The following is a 26,812-nucleotide window of genomic DNA, read 5'->3' on the forward strand; positions in this document are numbered from 1 at the left end:
AGTTTGTCAGGAAACTCTAAGAATGGAGCAATAAAAACAGTTCTAGATTAGAAACTGTGCATACCAAGTAGGAATGAGGTAACTGTAATAAAGCACAGTATCTTCTCTATGCTTTTTAGTTTCCAAATGGTAAGTACACTGGGGTATGTGCTTATTTACATGGTAGCCTGGCATTTCAGTCACTGGATGGCACCCAAGGTGAATCTACCTTACACCGAGTTCTTTCCAATAAGGTAGAGAGTTAAAGTAAAGCTAGAGTAAGCTTGAACATAATTTTACACTGAAGAAAATTTTGTAATTTTTAATTTTCTACGTATAAGGTCCCGATGTGGGAAACAGAAAATCTGTATGCCGAAAAAATATAACACTGCTTATTTTGACTTCCCTCTTCTGGGCAGTAAACCTCTTGAACGTCTGTCTATTTTTGGAAATTGAGGTATCCCTTTAATTCTGTTACAGAACTGCTGACGGTGGTCAGACAGCAAAGGAAAGTCGGCCCAGGGCCTGTCCCAGCCAAGCCTCTGAAAACGGGAATAAAGCACAGCACAAGCAAGCAAAAGCATTCTGGAAGAGAATTTTGTGAAACTGGTGTCAATGTTCACAACCCAACACAAGAAACACCACCCAAGTGCAAGCCATTTCAGACTTAACGGGGCCCCTGAGGCGGGACCAGTGTTGCACCCCGCCCCCCCCCCCCCCAGCCAGCATTTACAGCATGAATACAGCTGTACTTGCGGAAAACAGAAGGGCTCTTCTCTGCGTCCATCCTCTCTGAGGAGCCCACGCACAGCCAGCAGGGCCCTCCTCCACTCCGGGTGCAGGAAGACGCAGCGCGGAAGTGCAGGCGCTGCCTCTGCGGAGACCAGCAGGTACAGAGACTGCTGCACACACTCCTGCAGAACCTTCTTCTTTTGTTCAAGACCCTTGTGATGATGATTTGTTTTCTACAAGCAGCCCAGATGACTAATTCAAACAATTTTTTAGTTGTTTCAATTGCAGTTGACATACATTATGTTAATTTCAGGTGTACAACGCAGAGATTACACATTTACGTAACTAATGAAGAATCACCCCAATATGTCTAGTACTCATCTGATACCATATGTAGTAATTACAGTTTTTTAAAATGAAAATCACTTCCTTTTCAAAAATAATCTCCATTTTGCTAGATGCATTTTCCAAGTTCTCGATTCTAAAGCTGCAAACACATGTAACTAATGACCCTTAACCAAAATGAATCTGGTGTCAGGGCTTCACAAAGGTGCCCCGAGACAACGGTCAAGATCCACATTCTAAACATGCGGTCACAAGCACTGCAGTCCCGGTAAATTAATGGAAGTCTATTTCTATCCCACTCAGAAGCAAAACAACCAACAGCTACTTGGGATCAATAACGAGGACTGTTGCTACTTTCCAGACGAGGGCCCAAAGCCACTCAGAAGGAGTCAGATGCCCGTCGTGACTGACCCGGCAATTTAGGTTCCCGCAGCATGCTTCCCTCTGCCTATCGCTGCTTTATGAGAAAGCAAATCCAGTGAGAGAAGGCAGGGTGTGCTAGAGTGAGTCTGATATACCAAATTAGCTGCAAAGATGGCACAGAAAGTTTTTGTATTCGCCTCACTCAGTTCCCTTGGTGTTGCCATTTTATATTACTGTGGTACATTTACCACACTAAGGAAGTAACTGGTACATTATTGTTAACTCAGCCGCATATGCTTTATTCAGATTTCACTAGTTTTCACCTCCTGTCCTTTTTCTGTTCCTGGGTTCCATCCAGGTCACACCATGTTACATTTAGCTGCCATGTCTCCTTAGGCTCTTCTGGCCTGCAACGGTTTCTTACACCTTTTCTTGCTTTTGATGACCTTCACAGTTTGGAGTAGTACTAGTCAGAAATTTAGTGAGAAGTCCCTCAATTTAAGTTTGTCTGATTTTTAAAATTAGACTAGGATTACGAGTCAATGGCAGGGAGATGGCAGAGGGGCCGGGCCGCACCTTTCCCATGTCGTAACCAGGACACCCGCTGTCAGCACAATGGCTACTGCTGGTGTTAGCCTCGATCCCACAACACAGAGCCGGTGCTGGCCGGATCTCTCCCCTGCTGCGTCGTTCTCCTCCCCCCCTTTCCTGACTCTCTGGAAACAAGTCATTGTGTGCGCAGCCCACCCTCCAGAGGTGAGGGAAGGGAGGTTATGCCCCACCTTCTGGAGGAGGGGAGAGAGTATCTACATGAATTATTTGGAATTCTTCCACATGGGGAATTTGTCTCTTTCCTCCCATTTATTTGTTCAATCACTTATTTATTTACATGATTATGGATATTTATTTTAAACTTTGGGTTGTAAGTCCACTACAAAGTCCTGGAAAAGGCTTATTTGGACAAGCACTTTGTAAACTTTAATGAGCATATGAGTTTAACCGGGATCTTGTACACACGCGGGTTCAGGGGCGGCCCGGGTTCTGCCTGCTGCTGCTGCTGGCCCGGCCCCGCTCTTTGAGCAGCAGGGCTCTGGTCTGTGACCGACCTCCGCTTGGAAGGAGCGCTCACCACGTTCCACAGCAACCTATCTCACCTCTGAAGGGTCGGTCAGGAAGGAGAACAATGTTTTCAACCCTCAGATCTATACAAAAAATTCCCTTGAATACAAACTCTGAGGCAGACTTCTTGGTGTTTTTGATTGGTTTTAAACTAAATTGTAGATGTTTTTAGGCCCCACTCGTGGCCCAACCTCTAACACACACACAGGCCACCTCTATTTTCTCTAAATGAATTTAAAAATAATTAAACTCATGGTGATCGATGCAGTGGTATCTAAAATATACCTTCTGAAACCCACAGACAGTGGGGAACTGTGCATCTGCTTGTTCTACGCCCTCCCCTTCAGGAGGGAGAGTGAAAATTAGAGCAACAGCAAGGGAGGGAAAGCTAGGACACAGGAAGTTAACGAAGTAAAGCATACATTCATCCAGAATAGAGGAAGTGATACATTATTTTTTGAAGTGATACATTATTTTAAAAATTTTTTATTTACTGACTGATTTTAGAGAGAGTGAGAGACATCAGTTTGTTGCTCCATATACTTAGGCATTGATTGGTTGATTCTCATATGTGTCCTGATGGGGGAATCGAACCCACGACCTTGTGGCATCCAGATGATGCTCTAATCAACTAAGCTATCCAGCCAGGGCCTTGAAAACATATTTTAAACAATATGGTTCTCCCCCTTTGGTGAGGCCAAGGAGGTCCTACGGAGGAGTCAGGTGCAAGAGCCTCGCCACTGCTTACAGACTGTAGGCCGAAGGGCACTGGTGCTCACGTTCTCCAGAAACCTAGCACCTTGTATGTTCTGATCTGGTGGGTATGGATCACAGCACATTTCTAGTTCACTATCGGGGTTTCCTTTGAAGAACATGCACCCGAATTTCTAGCACCGTAATTCTAAATGCATGCACACACATATATACACACAATGAGTATATATGTTCAATCATAAATTTTCATATAAATTATTGCTCTGTATCTGTTCTCTAAATAAACATCTGACAACTCAAACCTGATGATTAAGTTTTCTTTCACATGGACTGGTCAACGAGCACTGCTTTTCTCAGTCCAAAAGAACAGATTGTCAACTGGACTAGTGAGTCTCATATACTTGAAAAAAATTAATGATAAAACAGGAAACTGAAACTGCATTTTAGAAACATGTTAGATATAAAAGTTACCATATACCCTGTAATCTGAGAAGAAAGGAAAGGCATAAACTCTATTTGCTATAAACTGACTTAAACTTACAAGTAAAACCTGTCTTACCATCCCCAAGAATAAAAATCTTTTTAAAAGGCTTAAGTAGTGAATAAGGAAAAAAATGTCAAACAGCACATTTAAAATGTTAATTATATTGCTCTCTTTGAAGATTAACAAAGGTGATGGAATTTCCTGGCACTTACAAACTCTTCAAAGTCACTATTTAAGAAAAGTAAATGTTAAATCCATTTGATATAAAAATAACTCTGACCATCTTTGGTCCCTTTTGTAGAAATATGATTCTTAGGAAGTTATTGAAATTGTCCCCCTCCCAGAAAGCCGACTTTAGAAGATTAAAAAGCATCCAAAAAGAAGAATGGCCGAGGTCCTAGTGACAACAGAGGATCGATCACCTCTTCAACACAAACGTGGGTCCAACATTAAAGCATCTGACACCTGTATACCTAACACTGGCGCAGGCTGCCATCAACTCGAGTACATAACACACCTGCCTTCATTACTAAGAGAAATAAGTGGAGGGTGAAGCAGGGAGGCAACAGTCTACCTCGATTTGGCAAAAGTGAATGAACATGTAGATATTTAGACTCGCAAGGAATCCCCAATGGCATGAGGCACTCAGGAGCGATAACAGAACTCACCTGCACACAGAGAAGGGCATAACCAATGAGGCTTCAGAACAGTGTCAAAAGACCCCCTTCCTGCCCTAAATAACGGTACCGCTCCCACCCCCACCTTCAATCTCTTCTGAAACAGAAGATCTGGCAATTACGGTCATTCTGTTTTATCTCACTTATTTTTCACAGCTATCCTCAGAACACTATTTGTTTCTCCTTTTTACAGAGGAGATGAAGGCTAAGAAATCTCAGTGGGCAGTGGAGCTGGCAGCTGAACCCAGACAGTCTTACTCTAGAGCCTTTCTTCTCAAACACTATTACACTGCACCAGAACTACTGACTGAAAAAGCAACACAGGATGATACACAAGAGCAAAGATGAAGTCTAATCATCTAAAAGCAAAGGTTAGAGTATGGGGCCATGAGTGGCAGGAGGGAGCCCGGGGTAGCCAGGGAGTCAGAATGGTCGGTACTATTTTAGGAGGCAGATGCACGCATCATCTTGTTGAAATGCATTATTATCTGAGGGTCTAGTGGAGCACAGGAATAAACAAGGGAAAGAAGAATAAGAAAGGCATTTATATGAACAAGCATATGTCAACGAACTGGACAATCTAAAAGGAATGGATAAATTCCTAGACACATGTCTTGAAACCTACCAAGGCTCAATCAGGAAGAAACAGAAAATCTAAACAGGCCGATAATGAATAAGAAAGCTGGGTAAGTAATCAAAGTCTTCCCAAAAGAAAAGCCCAGGGCAGATGAACTCACTGGTAAATTTCTACCAAACAAAGAAGAATTACTGCCCTGACTACTCAGTGGATTGGGCGTCTTCCTGTAAACTGAAAGGTGGCTGGTTTGATTCCTGGTCAGGGCACATGCCAGGGTTGCAGGCCAGGTCTCCAGCTGGGGGTGTGCAAGAGGCAACCAATACTGTTTCTCTCTCTCTCTTTCTTCCTCTTTTCCCTGCTCTCTAAATAAATACAAACTTTAAAAAAGAAAGAAATAGAATGGTCATTAAAAAAATAAAAAGAGTTACTGCCAATCCTTCTCAAACTCTTCCCAAAAAATTAAAGAGGAGGGAACACTCCCAAACTCATTTTATGAAGCCAGCATTACCCTGACACCAAAGCCAGATAAGAACCGTAAAGGAAAGAAAACTTTCCGATACAAGCCAGGGATACAAGCCAATATCCCCAATGAGTATAGATGCAAAAATATTCAACCAAACACTAGCAAACCAAATTCGACACAACACTGAAAAGATCACATACGATGATCAAGTGAGATTTATACCTCACTTGAGGTATATTACTTTGTTCAACATATGCAAAGTAATAAATGTCATAGGTCCCATTAATAGAATGGAAGATAAAAATCATATGATCATCTCAATAGATGAGTTTGAGATGATCACATTTTGAGAAGGGAGTGGAGGGAAAAGAAAAAAGAGGAGGTGAAGGAAGAGAAAAGGGAGGAGAAAGAAGAAAAGAAGAAGAATGTTTCTTTTGAGATTTCTAGACTGAGTGATGTATTCCCCCCATTCCCTTATTTCTATGCACGTCTGTAGAATTACAATTTGTTCATGGGTCAGGATTGGTTTCTTTCATGACCAATGGTATTTAAATAAGAAGCATCACAACTTGTCTACACAGGATTATGGAGCGAATCCATAGGCACCATGAAACAAAGGTTCTCCACCAGGGGCGACTCTGCCCACTCCACCCAGGGGACATGTGGAATTACCCGAAAACATTTTCGTTGTCATTAGCTGGGAAGGTGGATACTACAGACGTGTGTTGGCGGGATGCTACCAAACACATTACGATGCACAGTACAGTCCCCACAACAGAGAATCACCGAGCCCCTGTTGTCCAAGGTGCCGAGGCTGAGAGAGGCTGCCGTGGGAGGCCAGGGCGGAGGGGACAGGGATCACAGCACAGAGGAATACAAGAATGTCACAAACAATAATACGGATTAAAAGAGAAAGGGTTTTATTACTTATTTAAACTTTCCTTTAGGTCCACAGACTGATTTTACTTCAGGCCTCTGGGGTTGCTGCCAAATCATCTGCTATACTCAACCACAGTGCTTTCAAACAGCCAGCTCAGTCCTCAGCCACTAAAATATGTGGGGTGCCTGAAATAAATCCAAGGGCTACACTAGGAGCACAAATGCTCTGCAGTCCTAGAAATGCTTCCTCAATAACAACAATGAAGTATTACTTTTTTCCTATTAGATTGGCAGATCTAAAAACAACCAATAAATAGTGCTGTTTTCATGGGCTGGAGACCCACCAAACAAAGCGCATCATGTAATGGGACCACATACCATCAGATATTTTATAAGAATTCTGGGAAACAACCGGAGCCTGCTAGTGTGCCCACAGTGCGATGTTTTGTTTTGTTGTGTTTTTAAAGCACACTCGGAATTATCATCAGTCATAGAAAGTATCAAACAATAAGGGTAGAAAGGAATGGAAAGCAGGTCGGTCTTCCAAGATGAAAAATGAACTTGGAAAAGTGCTAGATTAATCTCTCTAGGAGGATCCTGTATCTCCCTTTCAGTTTATGAACTTCAGATTTCGCCCTTCGAATAGAAAAAGACTCCTTTGTCTGAGACAGCGTGACAGTGTTCCTTTCTTGATTCATCAGGTTTCTGGGTGGGGGGGGATGTAATTCAAAACAAAACAGGTGCAAGAATAACAACCTGATAGGCAGGAACTGAACCCTTAAACATCAGAACTAATCTCAGCTCTTATAATCTTTAATAAGATCTCCAGGAAGGTAGAGAATACTGCTGAGAGGAATCTTTTGTGGAGCATGCTAACACTAAGTCAAACTCGCCGAGAATCAACTTATTTCTTCTTTATGCACGCACACTTCTCATGGAATCCTCACGTTTTTACACTGTTATTTCAATGTAAACTGATTTTTCTAAAACATGGCTTTCTTTAGTTCAAAATCTTTCACTCACCATCCAATCAGTGGACTTCACATTTTGGACAGCAGCTGCAACGCCAAGGAGTAATAACAGCAGCTAACATTTACTGAGCGTTTACTACATGGCAGAGACCTTGCTGAGCATTACCCATGTGTTAGTTCATTTAATCCTCACGACCAACCTACGAGGTAGTTTTATCTTCCTCTTCACAGAGGAGGAAGCAGAGACAGAAATCAACTGGCCCCAATTACATAGCTAGCAAGTAGCAGAGCCAGGACTCACAGGGCAACAAGCTGGCTCCAGTCTAAGGTCTTAGTCACTTAGTGCCCAATGATCTCTTTGGGCACATGCTCCCGGCTTTTATATACTTATTTATTAAAAAATTATGTACTACTCTATTAACATGTTGTGCACCTTGTATATCAGACACAAAACAACAGTTAAGAGGATGAGAGAAAGAAGCAACTTGCCACCATACCCTTCCACGCGCACTGCTGTCTTGTTCCCTGCATTTTCAAGGCCACAGGCCTGCAGAGTCCAAATGGAGTGGCTTGGCCTGGCATCTGTGGTCTCACATGCTCACCTGTGCCCACCCTGCCAGTCACATATCCCATCTGTCCCCGACACACTCCTGGACCCCACAGGCTGGTTTACTCATTGTCCCCTGCAAACACCTTCTGCATGCCCCCTCCATGCCTTGGTCCAGAACCAAGTCCCTTGTTTCAAAAGCAGAAAACTAATTTAAAGACACACTGTCCCCATGAAGCCTTACCGAGCTCTCCTCTCGGGTATGTTCTCAGCCACTCGCCTGGCACACACCACAGCCAGGTATTTCTGTGTAATTGTCTACGATGTGGTAGGCTTGTTTTCCACAGCAGCTCGTAAGCCTCTTGAGGGCAGAGAACATGTTATATACTAACCTTTCTTGGTAGTCTCTGTGGTACCTGGCATAGTATTACGCACTTAATAATCACTCAGGGACTATTTGCTAAGTAAGAGAATACAGAGGCGTTCTCCACATCTCTAAGGCCCAGGTACAGAGAGTTACGGTAAAGATCACCTGGGAAAGTAGAGGAGGTGCTGTGAGGAATGCGTTGCTCTTCGCCTAAGCTCATGGGAACCATGACAGGCTACTTGCTTCATTGTGATTCTGTAGGGAAAGAACTCCACAGTCCCCACTAATCTCCACGTCTATCATGGGCACAACACAGAGGATGCAAGTTTCCAAAGTAATGACATCCTTCCTGGCCTTGTTTATTCACTATTGCTGACTCTCCTGGCACTTCTCCATGATTAAAGGTCATCTCAACCATACAGACATGTGTAACCTACTTGATTTCAGGAGAAAAGATGTCCACTCTTTATATTAAATAAAGCTTTCCCTTGTCTTGTGGTGCGATTTGCTCAAGTGTTATCTTTTCAATTACTATTCTGATACCATATTTAATCCTGCCCCCTGCCCCCTCTCTTCTGAATTCCTAATTCTCCTTATCCTGCTCTGTGTGTCCTTTCTTTCTGCAGCAATTGTTACCTACTAATACATATAACTTACTTATTTATTATGTTTATTGTAATAAATTAGAATAAACTTCATTGTAATATCATCTATGATTCCCCGTCTCCCTGTCCCTAGAATGCAAGCTCTGTGACAGCGGCCACCTTTGAGATCAAGGGTCTGTCTCTTTTGTTCTCTGTACCTAAAACAGTACTTGGCATGCTGGTGTTGAATCAACAGCTGTCAAGTGGACCAGTGAATAAACCATGTCAACTTCCATTTTTACCCTGTACTTTGAAGGCCCTGGAGAGTGTCACTCTTGCCTAAGAGTTTTCTTTCCCTTGTCCAGAGAATGTACAGTACAGTGGTTGACTGCACTAATGTGAAAGCTTTGAATCCCGGTTCCACTTCAGACCATTTCTCCTTGCATAATGCTAGTCAAATCTCAACCCCTCTCGTTCTCAGTTTTCTCATCAGGATAATGGGAGTAATGCCGAAAGAGCCTCTGTAGGGACTCAACACATGCACGCGCGCGCACACACACACACAAACACATTAAACAACTGGCACGTGCATATAGGTATTATGTATATGTACACATCTGTATACACGTGTACATATGTGTGTGCACATCTGTATACACATTTCTCTACCATTACTTGCTCTACTTTAATTCTGAACAATAACAAAAGCCAGGGGATACACCAACTGGCAAGTCTCTAAATCTAAGCGCCTGCCTGATACTCTGAGTTCAGAGAATTGCAGACTGCAGTAGCACACCGGCCGGCAACAGCGACAGTGGGTTTCAGTCGATGCTCTGGCCCTGGCAGCTAAAAGCTGTCTTCCACACACCTAGTGAAAGTTCCCTACGTAACACACACCAATAAAAGCCTTTCGATATTTATAAGGAAGAGATTAATTCATCTTCAAAAGTAGCATTTTAATTAAAAATGACTTTTCTGGGCTTATATCCAGAAAGGAATAAATTGCCAAAAGGTAGGGTTTAACAAGGTTTAGTCTGTGCTTTCCAATTCTTTTCATGTCAAAGCACACACATGAAGTAATCTTTCTTTGGCACTCTGGGATAAGCAGACGCTGCTACTCCCAGCTGCAGGTGACTGCCCGGAGCCCCAGCCCCGGGAGCCCTGAGAGCTGAAGGAATCCATGAGTACTCGGCACAGCTGTGGCTGCTGAAGAAGCTCTGCTTTAGCCCTTTTTGAGCTGGGACCTTCCTAACAATCAGATTTCCCCCTTTCATGCGGACACAAGTCCTCGGAAGGAAGGAGTGAATCTGGCCACCAGTTACAAGAGTGAGTGTTTTCTTTATGGCTCATCTCAAAGAAGAGCACACTGGCCATTTATAACTTACAGCATCAGCTTAAGTTCTTGCTCTTGGTTTTGATTTTCTATTCTGAAATTATATTTTCTGAGTATAAAATGAACAACAATGAAGATAGGCAAACCTAAGTCACTGAATGGAATCTGTCAAGTGGTGTTCCATTTCTAGATACTAGAGCATTCTACTTTATGTTTCATAATTTTGTACTTTTAAGAAATGTGAAAAATATATGGAGATTTTTAAGAACAAGGTGCTGTCTTAAATGGTTACATTTGTAAAAGATGAAATTAATCCTTCTTTTAAATTATACTTAATTATAAGTTTGGGTACAATAATATTAGCAAAAAATATACTTTTTCTAAAAATGTTTCCTTATTTAGAAAACTTCAGTAGAATTTATACCTAAGGCTACCTCGATCACTGATTTGCCATTTGCTTTCACTTCTTTTCTCTGTAGGGAAGGGTAAAGGATGGTTGGTCTTCTCCCTGTTTTTGTTTTTTAAAAGATTTTATTTATTTATTTTAGAAGAGGGGAAGGGAGGGAGAAAGAGGGAAGAGAAATACCAATGTGTGGTTTCCCCTTGCACGCCCCCTACTGGGGACCTGGCCCACAAGCCAGACATGTGCCCCAACTGGAATCGAACAGAGGACCCTTTGGTTTGCAGGCCAGCACTCAATCCACTGAGCCACGCCAGCCAGGGCTTATCCCTGTTTCTTGACCAATATTCCTTTAGATGCCTAGCTGGCCGAATTGGTCTACTTTAAAAAAAAATTTTATTTACTTACTTTGAGAGAGAGAGGAGGGAAGGGAGAATTAGGAGAGAAACATGATATGAGAGAAACATCGGCTGATCGGTTGCCTCTCGTACACACCCCCTTCACACCAGCACTGGGGACCTAACCAACATTCCAGGCATGGGCCCTAACCAGGAACTGAACCAGCGACCTTTCACTTTGTGGGATGATGCCCAACCAACTGAGCCACACCAGTCCGGGCTGGCCAACTTTTCTTTCCTGGTTTTCTCCTTTTCTTTTCCACAAAAGTAATGCCAACATCTGCCTCTGTTTTTATTCTCATGCCATCCCTCCCAGCCCAGCACCCCTGTTCCTACCCCCATAAAGACCCTAACTAACTCTAGGCCTAACAGAGTGTAGCAGGGTGTTACAGACTAAGGCAGAAATGACTTTAGTTTCAGTCTTCTTTTACAACTGATGCCCTGTGTGGTGGCTTTTGATTTTGTCTCATCTTCACTTTTTTTACTCATATGCTCCCTGGTCCCTGAGGGTCTGGTTGGCCACTTGGTTTCTAAACCTCAACTCCCCACACTGGCAGGGGAGAACCTTAAAGGCAAACTCGTGTTTCCCCCCAAGCCTGAACAGGGTAGACATACTACCCTGCCTGTTGAACTGAATTCAGACTTCACTACTTTTTCATGGTTGCGTCGGCTCCCAGACCTAGGACCCACAATTCCTGTGGACGCCCACGGTTGAGAGGCTTTGTCCTACCCTTAAGGATGACAGAGGTATGGCAACTGTGAACTTGGCCCATAACCTAGGTCTCAAGGGAGGATTCCATATTTCTAGGTTAGAAGCATTAAATGGGGACCCAAAGAGAAGTGATAAGAAAGAGATGAGCAGAGACAGGGAAGGTACGGTGAGTACTTTTAAATGTCCTTTTAGCAGTTGTAGCTTCTCTGGGTATGGCTGACTTCCTCTGTCCCTCCTGGTAACACTGATGGACTTTGTTTCCAATGTTTCAGTACCACAACCAGTTAAATTTAAGGAGACCAACTGAGTAACAAGGTAGTAGAAACAGACTGAAGGTGGATGGATCCTTGGTTTGGTTTCCTTAGGCATAAAAAGTTGTACTGACATCAACGATCAGAGAGGCAGCATGTTTTAAAGAGAAAAAGAACACAGGCTCCAGAGTTTAAATATTTTATCTCTACCTTGGCTACCTCTGTGACTGTACACAAGTCAGTCTCTCAGGCTTATCTCGATTTTCACATCAGAAACGGGGTGGGGGGTTGGGGGGAGGGGGTTGTGTGTGGCAGGAATAGCACCTACTTTGCTGGGTTGCTGAAAGTATTAGTGAAATCACATATGCAATTCATGTGGGACGCAGGAGGTGCTCAGAAGGTTCATTTTCCTTCTCTTACGGCAAATTTCCCAGTGCACAGGCCTGGGCTGCCTGGAGTCCATCCCTGGCTCGTATTTCCTGTCAGCCCAAGGATGCGGCACTGCTGCTCAGCCCCCGTCAGGGGCGGGATCGTTCTCACTCCGAATTCTCAAAGTGCAGAAATCAAGGCTCCAAATCTGGGGAGTAAAGGAGCTGGAAAGGTGTTCAGTGATTCTATTGGTAAAAACTGAGAATGTTTAATAACAACAAAGGGATGTAGAGAACCGTGGTAACTAGCTTGGTTAACTGAAGACGAAGGAATACCTTTGCCTAGAATGTTCAGATGAAATGCAGACGTGTTTTTTCTGCTTCCACGGCAGCTGGGTTGCCTCTACTGCCCACTGTACTCACCCATATAAAAGAGCTTAATTAAAGAGAGAGAAGTCACCTTTTTGTTATACCATCAGAAGAATAACCAAAATGGACAGGAAATGAAAAAAAAACTCAAAATTCCAACTTTTACTTCCAATGGTAGATATTTCCTTATGAAAAACACCAAAAGGTGTGTTAAGTCCCCAAGAATCAGAATAAATCTTTCCTCCTGATTGTTGGCCAAACCCTTCCTCAACAAAAAAGAACGTTTTTGGACTCCAATGTGATTTCTCGGGACTGGTAAGTCACCTAGTAATAATCTTAAGTCCCCAACATGCAGAATTTTGGCAACAAAAAGAGACGGTTAATTCTATTTAAAAGACAGGGTAGCCCTGCCAGTGCTGTTCCCAAATGAGGTAATGTCCACGGCTCTTATCTGGCCTTTATTGAGGTTTAATGTCATTTACTGCTGGCTCTTGCAAACCTGCTGCCTAATCTCACCTCCTCTGATGTGCATTACTTCCAGTCCACTTCAACATGGCAATTATGAACCTCTGGTTTTTAAAACGATTAAGAAACGAATCCCACGTGTTTTGATTTTTTTGCATGTCCTATAATTTGAGTCTTTCTTCCGCAGTACCAGAACATTTCAGAGATCAGCATATTTCTCGTTTTTAAGGTATACTTATAAAAATACTTCTGAGGTTTGATATATTTATGTAAACATTTTTCAAAGAAGTCAAAATGTATAATTCAAGAAAATGTTCTGTGAAAGAATTTGTTTTCTGATTACAAAATGATTTCCTGCTTTTGAAAAAACAACAATTTTATATTTACTTAGCTGGCTCTGAAAGTCCCATGGAGATTATCATTCCTTCAATCCCTAACATCTCTTTTCCAGGTGCAGGCCTTTCACTGACTTTCAAAGGTAGCTTTATGCAGAGAAGGAATCTATAAGCTGTGGACAAGAAAAAGAAAAAGAACGCTCCCCATCTTAACCCTTTATGCTTTCCCCATAAAGAACAGTCTATTACGACACAGCTGAGGCACCCAAATGGACATGACCAAAAAAAAAAAAAAAAAAAAAGCAAAGTCATATGCCTTTGACTTTCTTTTCTCAACCAGAGTATAAACCACTCTTGGTAAAGACAGGAATCTGTTTGACAAACATGAATACAATACCCAACACTCAGTGTTATTTGTTTCCAACAAGCCCTTCATGTCTCCAATACTTAAAGACAAGAGCAACAGCCACAAGCACCCAGAGTCACAGGGTTTTTACCTTCTCATGCTGTTTCACACTTTATGGAGCAGAAACAAGTAAATGTGAGGGTATCAAAGGCAGCCCAGACACAGAGCAAATGACTGTGTTTTGTTGGTGGGCAGACTGGTGAAACACAGCCAGACCTGCTAGTGGTGCGCGTGGGAGACTCGGCTAGGAGGCCACTCCGTGTAACTGGTGAAAAAGCCAAAGAACCGCTTCTGACAAAGAGCAGCCAAGAGTGGATCCTCAGTAAAGAAAATCTGAAGGCAGATTCCCCCCTTAACAATCTGAGCCTTCCTTCTAAGTCAGCTGTATAATCTTGCGAATCTTTGAAAAGCCTGTTCTGCATTACTCATTATTGCCAGCCCCTTCCCTTCAAAGCAGCAGCAGCCTAATAGAATCAAGAGACCTAACTTGTATGGGCCTCAGGGTCCCATTTTTATCACAGGGATAGAGTGAAAAAACCAAGGGAGATGAGTACCTAAGAGTTTGTTCTGAGGAAAGCACCAAAGATGCACGATGTATGTAACGTAGACCAGAGGGTCTGGTCTGGGAGCTTCGAGTGTCGTACAATCTTTTTAGGAGGTCTGCAAGACTAAACATTTTTCAAAATGGTACGAAGACATCACTTTCCTCTTCTATTCTCATTCTCTCACAAGTGTGCAGTGGAGTTTGCCGGAGGCTACGGGTACGTGATGATGACATCACTCTGGTGACTACGGAATGTGTCCTTGGAGACCTTGTGCTTAGTTTGTTTTAGTTTCTAATTAAATATGGATAGACGAAGCTCTTTGGGATCCTCAATAACCTCTAACAGGGTAAAGAGGTCCTGAGACGAGTTCGAGATCTGCCGACCTGGAACTTCAGTCCCTACACAAACTGGCGGTTCCCGGATGGGCTGACTTCTCACCCACTCAGAACCTTTCTATGTGTTGTTCTGTCTGCCTGGGAGACTCTTTTCCTCCCTTCACTGGACTAACTTCTGCTCTCTGCTTAGATGTCACTTTCTGGGGGAAGCGTCCCCTGACTCCCCAAACAGTCAGGTGGCCCCACTATGTGCTCCCTAGCACTCAGCACACTATTCAACATCGATACATGACGGTTACCCATTTCTTGGTCCTTTCTTGTCCTCGACTCCTTCAATACAAGAACTGTCTTTGCACTGTTTTGACTGTAATACAGTAGAATGCAAGAGATATTCAGCCCTGGCTGGTGTGGCTCAGTGGATTGAATGGCGGCCTGTGAACTGAAGGGTCGCTGGTTTGATTCCTAGTCAGGGCATATGCCTGGGTTGTGGGCCAGGTCCCCAGTAGGGGGTGTGCAGCAGGCCACCACACAGTGATGTTTCTCTCCCTCTCTTTCTTCCTCCCTTCCCCTCTCTCTAAAAATAAATAAATAAAATCTTTGAAAAAAAAGAAGCATTCAGTATAATAATTGTTGAATACATAAAGCAAGTAAGAAAGGAAGGCAAGAATATAGGTCTTACATCTCACTGAGAGGGAATCAGTTACTAAAAACATTAGTTTTCGTTACAATGCAGGCTCATTAAAACTATGATAATAATAAGAACAGTAATACCTATCTATATCTCTATATCTACTATGTACCAGGTACTATACTTAAGAATTCTAAGCACTTTATATGCATCAATTCATCCAGTCTTCACCAAATCTCTATGGCGTATATAAGGCCTGTGTGGAAAAAGTCCAACCACTGTTAATATAAAGAGAACAGTTTGTGTGACACTGATATAACCTGGCAGCCAAAGAGAGTGGACTGGAACACGTGTGTGTGAACAATGATGACTTCACCATACTAGTCAGTGGGGACAGTGGACGCCATTGAGTGGGGATGTGTACTGTGTGGCCGTCACATTCAAAATGACTGAGTAGAGCAACAAATCTGCGTCAGATTTTGTGTTAAGCTTGAACGTTCCTCCACAGGGACTATTTGGATATTCAGAAATCTGCAGCTATGGGCAACTGGTGACTAGCAACTTCATCATGACAATATGCCCACTCATGCATCCCATCTCATGCAGAGTGTTTTGGCGAAACATCAAATCACCCAGAAGACTCAGCTCCCTACAGCCCAGATCTGATGCCCTGTGACTTCTGGCTTTCCCCAAAACTAAAATCACCTTTGAAAGGGAAGAAATTTCAGACTGCCAAGGAGATTCAGGAAAATATGACGGGGCAGCTGATGGCGACTGGGAGAACTGTGTGAAGTCCCAAGGTGCCTACTTTGAAGGGGACAAAGGCATCAGTGTCCTACGTACAATGTTTCTTGTATCTTGTATCTTCTCCAATAAATGTCTCTATTTTTCATATCACACGGCTGGCTACTTTCTGGATAGACCTTGTACACCACCGTTATCCTCGTTTCAAAAAGGAAGACCCAGGCGTGCAGGGAGTGCATGGCGGATAACCTCAAACCTCAGCAGTACATACCTCAAGCTTATAACATCTAGTGGAAGCTCAAGGCCATCTCTCAACTCTGCTGACATGTCAGAAACACGACTTAATATTTAAATCTTACCCTAGCCCTGGCCCACAGTGAGTGACCACAGCGGACCACGTGAACATCTGGTATTCTAACCCATACCACCTAAACCCAAGGTTACAGTTAGGCTTTAAAAAGACGTTTCAAGAAGAAGTCTATTTATTCCAAGTGAAAAGTCTCCTTTGTTGCTCTGAGCAAATAGGAAAGCAGGGTTTGATATGTCCATGTACCGTGGTATTATGCTGCAGGACAATCTCTCCTTGATGCGGATAACTCTCCTTGTGCTTCTTGGGCTAATCTCTCTCTCAAAGAATGCTCACAACTTCACCTTGAATAAGGAGTGGCTTAGATTTTTCTGTAGGCATACTTGATGGAAAAGACAATTTTACCTGGTTCAGTCCAAATGGGAAAGCATGATATAGAAAACAGGATTTAATGCAAGCAAATAACCTGGCAGAATCATAACATGAGTCACAATTGTAATGAAAAAAAAAAAAAAAAAGCATCTAGGATCTGTTTTTTCAGCAACAGAAAAAAATTCTGTGGGTAAAGTTAAAAGCCCGTGCAACAAATCTGCACCTGCTAACACTACATGAGAAGCCAAGGTTCATCCTGTGGTGTTTGACAAGTCACAAAAAGGAACTTCACTTACCTGGAGAAGTGTCCCATGAATATGGTTTTGCCGGAAATGCTGGTCAGTGCAGTTGGGGAGTGTGGCCAACAGAGTGCGGATGGTATCAGGGATTTGGTCCATCATAACAAATGGGACCAAGGCACGGGCTGCCATTTCCCGGGAGCGGTAGACAGGTGAGTTACCACATCTAAGAAAAAAAAGGAAACACGAGACCATTCAACACTCACTCCCTCACCTGTGTCTGCGGGTATGCTGTGACCTCTTTAGTTCTGGCTGGGACATCGAGGCTGAGAGAATAGAAAAGTTACTTCTTACTCCAAATAATGTATGTGTGTGTGAGTGTGTTAATTCTACAGGTGACTTTGCTTTTCTTATAAATATCATTATCAGCGATGATTCTATCACAGGGATAAATGAAAAGAGGTTTTGGCAATAAGATATTAGGCAAAAATGGCTTACTCCTCAACAAGCAAATGATCATTTATAGGACACTCAATGAGAAAAGGCACTGTGATGAATGACACGAGAATTTGGACAGTCACTGCTGTCTTTAAGGAGCCTGTGCGCTGGCTCCTCAGAGGAGGAGTACATTTGACAGGATGACCAAAAACACGAGATAGTACTGGGAAAATGATAAGCAGGTAATCTTGACGGTACGGCTATGGGAGGATAAAGCTGAGCTCCTGGGAAGGATGGCACTCTGGAAAGCCAGCATAATCTAAATGTGCTACAAGAAACAAGGCAGTTGTGTCGGAGGGGCAGTCATACAATGCAAGGCCAGATGCTCAAGGTAGAGGCAGGTGTGTCTGGGTGAAGTAGAGGCTCTTGAGTCACAGTGGAACTTAAGGCTGAGAAGTGGGTCATACCAGACTAGGGAGTGCCAAGTGGCAGACTACAGGATCTGAACTTGTCAAGAGAACAAAAGATGGACCCTCGAAGCACCAAGTCCCTGTCTCTGGGCTAACTCACACCCAAAGAACTTGACCAGAAGCTGCCAGTTCTTAAATGAGTAAGATTCATGGACAAGTGGCATTCTGATACGCTACAAAGGTCACTGGAAAGGCAGATCATCACCCAAGGGCCTCTGAGTAAACACTCAGAACCCGAGGGCCCACAACAATTTTGCGGAAGCTGTGCACCCAGGAGCCTTCAGAGACAGTATTATTTGAGAGGAAAGCCCAATATGGTAAGTCCTAGCTTAAATAAGTTCTGGACTAGAACGCTCAAGACTTCATGATCTTTCATCGAATTAAGAAAGTAACCCACTCGACCTATAGAAATGTCCTGGATGCCAAGACAAGGATAGGAGATGTTAGCAGACTCTTCAGGACAAAGATATGGGCTCTTGTTTTGTTTGTTTGCTTTTGTTTCTCTCAAAATTAAACGGTATTCCAAGAAGGAATTACTGGTAAAACCTGAGACATGAGGCCCTCGTAGTCATGTAGGCTCAGTGTGCAGAGGAACACAGTCTCACAACTGAAGTGTTTCAAACCCCCCAGAGGTATCACCCACATTGCTCTTAACATGACAATAGAAGTACAGATAGAATTTCTGTACAAATGGGATGACCCAAGCCGAATTTCACCACAGGGAATAGGGCAGGAGAAGAAGGTAGGGAAAGAGGAAAAAGAGATACCAGGTAAGTCAAAACACTGTGTCATTTTCCCCCCCTACGAATGTAGGTCCATCAGCACGTACTTTCAGGACGGGGAAGGGCTCACCCTATATTATATTATGGGCAGACAGTGAGACCTAAGGGAACAGTAGGTAGCTAGAGATTTCCCAATGGTCTTTGGCTACGTTCTGCCAGCTCACCCACTTTCTCACTTTAAAATGATTAAATGTTTAATCTGTAATTGGCAAATGCAGTAAAATGTTTGCTTTGGCCCATGGGAAGCTAGAGGGGGTGAGTGAGAAAACTTCATTTGACGGAGAAAAGAAAATACTCTGAAAATGCTTTGAGATTTAATTAGCAAATGACCTCACTCAGCACAGCCATTTGTCGAAAGCTTTCCCTTCTGTCTGTCCCCCACTCCTCCAGCGCACACATTTTGTGTTAGAGTGTGTTTTATGTTACCGAAAGGACTCTTGTGTATAAATGTTTCTTTTCAAATACAAATAACTCTGACATGGTTACAGATGTTTAGTTTCTAATTAGTAGTAACTGTACACTAAAGAATGCCCCTCCTTTTACTCCTGACCTTTTACAAATGATGATTTCCCAGAGGAATCTGGCATCCGTACAGAAAAAAGAATGGAAAGCGGGAAAAGAGCCAGAATTTTCTGCTTTTGGATACCCTGGACTAGGGTACTTTCCAAATGCACACAATCAGGTTAAAGAGGAAAACAAAACCTCCCCACAAAAAAGTAATGCAATTACAGAAAAAGAGAGGAAGCCTATTTTAAAGTAATATTTAATTAAGTAACATTCATTAAAAAGCAATGATTAAATGTAATTTCAAACTCCCCTCTATTACAAATTGTTTACATGGAAGGACAGACTATAGTGCACACACACACAGAGAAAAAAACGTTTCCACGTTACTGTTTTGTCAGCTATTACAGGCAGAGAGGGGTCTGGTGAGATTCAGCTTCTCTCCAGATATAAAGTGACCTGCAGAGTGAGAGGATGTAAACGCCGTCTTTTTAGCCCTGAGTGGAATATATTTGAAATGAAACTCTATTTTTACCCCCAGACACAGTCTTCGAATTTGATTCAGTAAACGCACCAAAATCAAGCAGAGATGCCCTTCAAGAACATAGAAGCCAGTGGCTAGAACGACAGAAAATCAGAGCACCTGGATTTACCCTGCTTTGGGCACTGAGTTCTGTGACTCAGACTAGTCAATCTCTCCGGGCCTCGGCGGAGCTGAGAATGGTGACCTATACCCCGTGCTCTGCTGTGGTATCTAAGTCTCCTGAGGGGACTGTGCCTCTGTTTGTTGTGTAGCATAGGATCAGCAGGGTCTAGAAGCTGCAGGCCTCCAAAGTGGCCTCAGCGGGGGAACTAGACTGTGGTGTGAAGGAACGCTGTACCATTTTCTAAAAAATTATTTTCCAATTATTCTTGACATACAGCATTACATTAGTTTCAGGTATGCAACACAGTGACTGGACATTTACATACCTGATGAAGTGATCGCCCCGCTAAGTCTAAGAGAGGACAACAACTTCATGATTTGAAGACAAGGAGATTTTTATTTTCCCTCCACTGCAAGTGATGAGAGGAACCTCAACCCCACCTGAAAAGAAGTGCAACAGCCTCTATTTCTCGCAGTTTCAATGTCTCCTGGGAAGTAAAGTAAATGGACTTGGAATCTCGAAGGTCACTTCTACTTCGACCATCATTTGAAAACCATTTCTGCAGAAGCCCCAGCCATGTGCTAGGCCTGAATGCCAGGTCCTCCCCTGGATTCCGGGACATGCAGACACTGGTCTTTACGCCTCTGGTTTTCTCACTCCGATGAACCCTTCCCATGTCCGGTTAATCACACATTTCCCTACTGTGTCCTTGGCACTGTGAACATGAGAAATGACGTCTGTAACAGAAACACTTGCACCTGAAGTTGCACAGCCCTTGGCGACTTATAAAATGCCTGCATACCCACTCGTTCTTTACTCTGCAACGTTCCTGTAGGAGGCCAGGACACTAAAAACCTAAACCGACAGACAAAAAATAAAACAAAGAAGCTCAAGAAGGCCAGGTGGGCCCTCCAGGATGCGTCTGCAGCCATGTCCGCGCAGAACCACCATTGCCAGGGTGAAGCTCGTGGGCTATTCCAAGCTGCAGCTCACACCTGGAAACCGAGGCAGCATAAAAATATCTCCTAGCTAATAAAACTGCAAGTTTTAATTTACAAGTATGTGGAAAATCTCTAAATGAGTCCGTTGGATTTTTTAAAACATTTGCAGGATCATGAAAACATTTCAGAATCTAGTAATATAAACCGTGGACCCGCTCAAAAGAGAAGTGGATTTATGAACACACACACAATTTCCCATACAGTACTAGGAGGTTCGTGACGCACACCCCAAACCCCTGGGGTGGCATTTCCCAAGCCCAAGTCAGGAATCCAGTTGCTCCTCCGCACAGTGTAACTGGCGGTTACATGCTCTGCCTCCAAGAAAGGGAGTTGGAGAACGAGGCCACTGCTCACAGGCCACCACCAGCTGGGAGAGGGAGCCAGATGGCTCGCCTCATGGTCACGAACCAGTAGTGCCCACAGAGAGGCATGTGGGTGTGGAGTGGCACAGGGGAAAAGAGCAGGAGGGACAGCTGGAAGGGCTTTCTGGAGAAGAGAGAGGAATTTCAAGTGAGGGTGACACACACCTTTGGATTTCAGGAACCTGAAGATTCCGGAGACTTTAGAATACAGTGTTCCGATCAGGGAAAGACCTTTCCTCAGAGATCATCCCCAGTTCCAGCCAGTTTCACAGAGTGGTGGCTAAGCTTTTTTCTAGGTGCTTCCCTCTTATATGTACCCTCAGAATCTGTCCAGTTTTCCTGAAAGGCTTCACAGGTAAGCGGCTAGATTACCAAGACCGGCTCTGCTCACCCATTCCCGCAGGTCAGGCGTGGAGGGCCCGGCACAAGCACGCACGGGGCTGAACACACGGGAACCACTGCCCAGGCCGCAGGGAGCCTACAGCCCGGGGAAGATGGAGGCAGTGCTCTGCGGGGTCATGAGAAGTAGACACGTGCTGCTGTAGAGGAACTGAGGCGGGGACACCAAGGAGGAGGGTGGGCAGTCTGAGAGGTCATGGTGCAGGGCTAAGGAGGGTCACACAGAAAGAGGCGTCCTCCTCAGGCCTGTGCCTGTTCCTACACGAACCCAAACTGCTCCTAGGGCATCCAGACAGAAGGAGGAGAACTGAGGTTTATTAACTGTGTTCTAGGACTGGCTGCCGACTTTAGACACTATTCTACTCACTTCACTAAGTCTTCATGACAAGGTCATTATCATCACCCCATTTTAGGTTGAGGAAAGTGAAGTTTCCCAATATAAACTAGTAAGTGGCAGAGCCCACATTATAATTAGGGTGTGTCTACCTGCAAAGTTCAGTCTTTCTAAGACTGTACAATACAGTTGCCTCAAAATCCTCAGAGCCTTAGAAAAACAAAATGTTTCCAAAGTAACCTATTCAACCATATCACACCAAAGTATAAAGGACTTCCAGAGCTGACCCATCTCTAATTGGCAGAATGTGAAGGACAGCAATAAAGATGATGCTAATAATAAGTAACACTTACTAAGTAACATTTAGAGAGGGCCAGACTTAGTTATTAAAATCTTTGCATGAAGTGGATCATTTAATCCTCACAACAAGGCAGAATGGCTGAGACATCATTTCTAGGCAGGGTGGGGGATGTGTTTGTGAACTGAGGGCTCCGTCAGTCCTGGTGGCCTTGAGTGGGTCACTCATTTCACAAGAACTGGAGTGAGTCTTCAGAAGAGTCTCAGAATGGCTTTAGGATCCAACCAAGAACTCCCTCCACTCTTCCTCAGCGACATAATTCATGTCCCCTCTCTTCCTGTCCACTCCCAGACCCAGCTCCAACCCTGATCCTCACTTCCCAGAGGCCAAGCTGAACCTTATACGAAACAGAAGCTCCCAAACTTCTGCTGCCAATGAAAATGATTATCCGCTTTCCTAGAAACCCCTACCTGACCAAGGGGTTATTAGCATCTTGGGAGCTGGCCTGAGTCTGCAGAAGCGTCTGACCTCCACCAAAGCCCCTCAGTGAATTCGCTCACCTGTTCCCTGCCACTGTGGTCTGTTTCTCGTTGGGCACAGCTGTCTACTCTTGGGAGATGAACATCTTAAAAGCTGAGACAACCTTACTTTGCAAGGTGAAGGCCAGGTTAAAAGGAGTAGGCTGGGGCTTCACATTGTACTATTAAAATTAAAAATCTTTCTGTATGTGTTTTGTCACACCATTATTTCATCCTTAGTGCCCTGCACATTGCAGGTCACCCTCGCTGGAATGAATGTCCTTTCACCTTGGTATGTGTGGGGAACTCCTCTCCATCCTCTGAACCCTGTTTGGGCATGACTCCTTTGGCAATACCTTACTGCGCCTCCTCTGGTCAGAGTCAATTTCTTTCTTTCCCAGACCCTGTCACGGTGATTGCATATTCAGATCTGTCAGAGCAGGGGGCACAGCTCATCTGCTTTCCCTCGAGTGTCATGCTGGCTAGACCAAATCTTGAGAGCAGAAACAGGGTCTCTGTACTTCTCAATAATGTAGCACATAGGACAGGAGTTGAGAACGTGTTCTGGAATTCAGCAGACCTAACATGAAATCCAAGCCCTGTCACTTACTAGTGTGTGACCCTGGACAGGTCAGTGAAACACCTATGTTTTTATCTTCTATAAAATAGGAAAGAGTAATGACCTTCCAAGGCTGTTATGACACTTGAAAGAGACAATGCACACAAAACATAATGCCTATAAGTTAGTGATCAATAAATCACAGCTAGTATTGAATCTAGTAAGGGGAATAACTTTCAGACTTAAAAGCTTTAACTACATGTACAAATTCTCTAGTGCTTTCTATATCAATGACTGGCTGAGGACATAGAACCTTGTTTCAAGTGCTCACAAAGACCTACCTTTCTCCCTTCCCTGCAAAGAGCTGGAAAGGAGAGAAGGAAGATTGAGTTTCTTTGGGGCCAACCGAGTGTGAGACCAGCTGCCTTTATTCTTCAGGTCCAGGGCACAAGTTCTCTTTTCTGTCAATTCTAATACTGTTTCACCAAAGACTTCTCTTTTCTTTTCATTGTACAATATATTGTTCCTAGTTTCAAACCTTGCCTTCAAGAAACATTTACATGTGTGGGTATGTGTGCATCCATAAAAGAGAGAAATGGCTAAAAACTAAGTTTGTACCACTGAATTTAAAAAAGCGGATGTTTGGTCATGTCCTGTAACTATCAAATATGTTTTTACTATAAATGTGACATTCCTGAAGTCCTTCCACATTTTCAGGTGAGCTCAGCGCCAGTCAAAGCTGCCAGATTCTTTACTTGTCCTTCTGATATCAATTTTCAGTTCATCAAAGGACCTACCACCACCTTAACTACTCGTTCCTTGTCCTCCAACTCAAACCACTAACACTTAAAAGTTGCATTTACTGTAATCTTGCCCTCTGCATAGCTCATGGATTTCTTTATTCAAATATATTTCTTGGAATGGTAATGGGTTCAGGACTTTTGAAGTTTGATTTTTTAAAATCCTTGGTTTGGGTAGTACAGGGAAAATAAGAACAGTAGACAGTGGGTAAGCTAAAAACTACACATTTCCAGCTTTCATAGACAAAACACACACACACACACACACACACACACACACAGATGTGCTAGTGGAATGTTTAGTTTAAACGTCTACGTACTGGGCAGCTCAGAGCGGTAACTGCTCTTTGCAATTTAACTTCAGTCAACACGTTAAAACATTTTTACAAAATATTTTCACACAGAAATGCCAACACCTGAAAACTGCAGTGTGCAGCCACGTGGGACAGCCCAGCCAGAGTCTAGTCCACAGCAGAAGCACGATCGTGTGAGATCACCTCCACTCTGCCTTCTAGTCGCCACAGTTTTACCCAGGCTGACCAGCCACACGTGGCAGCTGCCATGAGCTAGGAATCGGCCTCCATCACTTTGACAACCCTCTACTTGTCCCTGTGAGAACTGAACACAGCACTCGACCACGTATGTGGCAAGGACATGGGGTCATGGATGCAATGCCTACTTGTGTTCGTACCATTTCTTTTAGTGTTAGGAAAAAATGTGAAAAAATTTTCCAACAGGGATAGGGAAGGGTATCCTGTGCGGTACTTACTTTAAAAAAGGTCTCTGAATAAGATTTACAATTATTCTTTAATAATTTAGAATTACAAACATGTCAAATGAAAGGATGCACAATTTCTAGAGGCTAATCCCTGATTACTTGCAATCAAAATATAGAGATGAAGTAAGAAAACTATAATTCACCTGAAATTTCATTTCATTTTTTCATTTTTTTTTTGCCTAGACAGCAACAAATACAATTTGAAACTGATTTTTTTCAGATGCCAACCAAATTGTCTAGACAGTTGGAAAGAACGTTTCCCCTTCCGGAGCACTGGAATACAGTATACTGTAACAATGATTCTTTTTTGACTCAGAAAACCATGGAAAAGTCTTTACAGCAACATAACTACAAGGACTTTGGAAACGATAGTGATTAAAAGGAAATTATTAATTTCAGTTTTCACCCCAAACAGAGTATTATAAAGTGAAAGAATACAAATAGCTAGCATAAACAGTGTAAAACTTCCTAAGTAATGAAAATAACCACTAGATTTAGTTTGAAATTCTGGCATGGGTTCCCCTCCCAGTCTATCTGTGGGCTTTCGCTCTGACCCTGGATCAACAAACCACATGCTGGTCTACTGGTCTCCTCGCCGGCAGCTGGAAAAGCATTCTGGATGTACCCTCAGGGCTCTTGGGCCGCAGCCCGTGCAGACTGAGTGAAAGGGCTGCACATTCCTCTCAGTAGCAAAAGCCCGCACATTGTTTTGGCTCTGGCTCCACAAAAGACCAAGAGATGAACACATTCAGGCAGCCACCGACGCTTTAGCGGGGCTGAATGCAATACCTGGCCTCAGCATATCTTCTTTCCTTGCAGGAAAAAAAAACCCAAAACCAAAAACACAGTCCTCAACATGCTGGGTGTCCTTGTGGCGAAGGCTCACAGGCCAAGTCCCCAGAGTGACTTCCTTCTCCGTGGAAGCTCACACTCCCCATTAACCCTTAGAGAGTGGGCTCCACATTTCTACTGAGCAGGTTCCAGTTCACAAACACAGGACTGGGCGGTCAGTTAAGAAACTACAAAAAGGTATACAGAAAATATAACCTCATACATATATATTTACAGGGAAAGTTTGGAAAGGAACTTTTTTAGGGGGGGTCCCATTTTTAAAAGGTTTTTTTGTTGTTTATTTTTAGCCTTCAAATGTTCCAGAACTTATTATGATAGCTCTCTATTGCTGCATTACATACACATTTCTCATTCAGGCATTCAAAGTACCCTAAATCTAGCCCAAGACTGGCCCCAAAAAAGAAATCATTAGGTGCTGAGTAAATCTTTCTCAGAGCAGCAGAACTTGACTTTTCAGATGACTATTTCTGGAAGGGTATTAAAGTCTTATAAGGTGTAAGCATCCTATGAGTCAAGTGAGCCCTCAACATACAGCGATGATAATTTTAAAGTAAACACTTTTAAATGTGAACAACTTTATTCACTTCCTCTTGAAAAGAATATGTTACATTTCTGAAAGATGCCATGCTCATGTTAGAACCCAAGGAAGGAAAAAGGAAGTGAAAGTAAGAACATTTACTGGGTGTCTGCTAGATGTCAGGCAATGTGCTAGGTGCTTTCAAATATTTTGCCTCATTTTTAGTGCTCACATAAACCCTTTAAAATAAGTATATAAATGTGTGCAGGTTTTTGCTCTAGATGATCTACTGGGAACATGTACAGAATGATTAGTTATCAAATAAAATGTAACCACGAAGTGCTTTGTGCAATTTCTGTGTTGTAATAATGATTGTGCAATCCTTTATAAGCAATGTATCCCACTAATTCCAATGGTCAGAACTCACATTCGTAGATTCTAAACACAATGAACTGGTGGCTTAAATATGTTTCCTACTACTCTTAACTGGTGTTTCATAAAACAAAACCTAGCATACTGCTCTCCAGGCCCGTCCATGCTATTGT

At 43.2% G+C, this 26,812-nt stretch overlaps 1 protein-coding gene across 6 annotated transcripts in view; it reads right to left on the reverse strand.

Moving 5' to 3' along the window:
- THADA (THADA armadillo repeat containing) overlaps positions 1 to 26,812 on the reverse strand; it is a 288,531-nt gene that overhangs the window by 108,759 nt on the left and 152,960 nt on the right. For all 6 annotated transcript variants that reach the window (XM_053667075.1, XM_053667073.1, XM_053667074.1 and 3 more), the window contains one exon: positions 17,066 to 17,234. In XM_053667075.1, coding sequence (XP_053523050.1) covers positions 17,066 to 17,234 — 169 coding nt within the window. The remainder of the gene's footprint in view (positions 1 to 17,065; positions 17,235 to 26,812) is intronic.

This window comes from Artibeus jamaicensis, unplaced genomic scaffold (genome assembly GCF_021234435.1).
Source record: "Artibeus jamaicensis isolate MK-2021 breed Jamaican fruit bat unplaced genomic scaffold, CSHL_Jam_final contig_465, whole genome shotgun sequence".
Classification (NCBI taxonomy): Eukaryota; Metazoa; Chordata; class Mammalia; order Chiroptera; family Phyllostomidae; genus Artibeus; species Artibeus jamaicensis.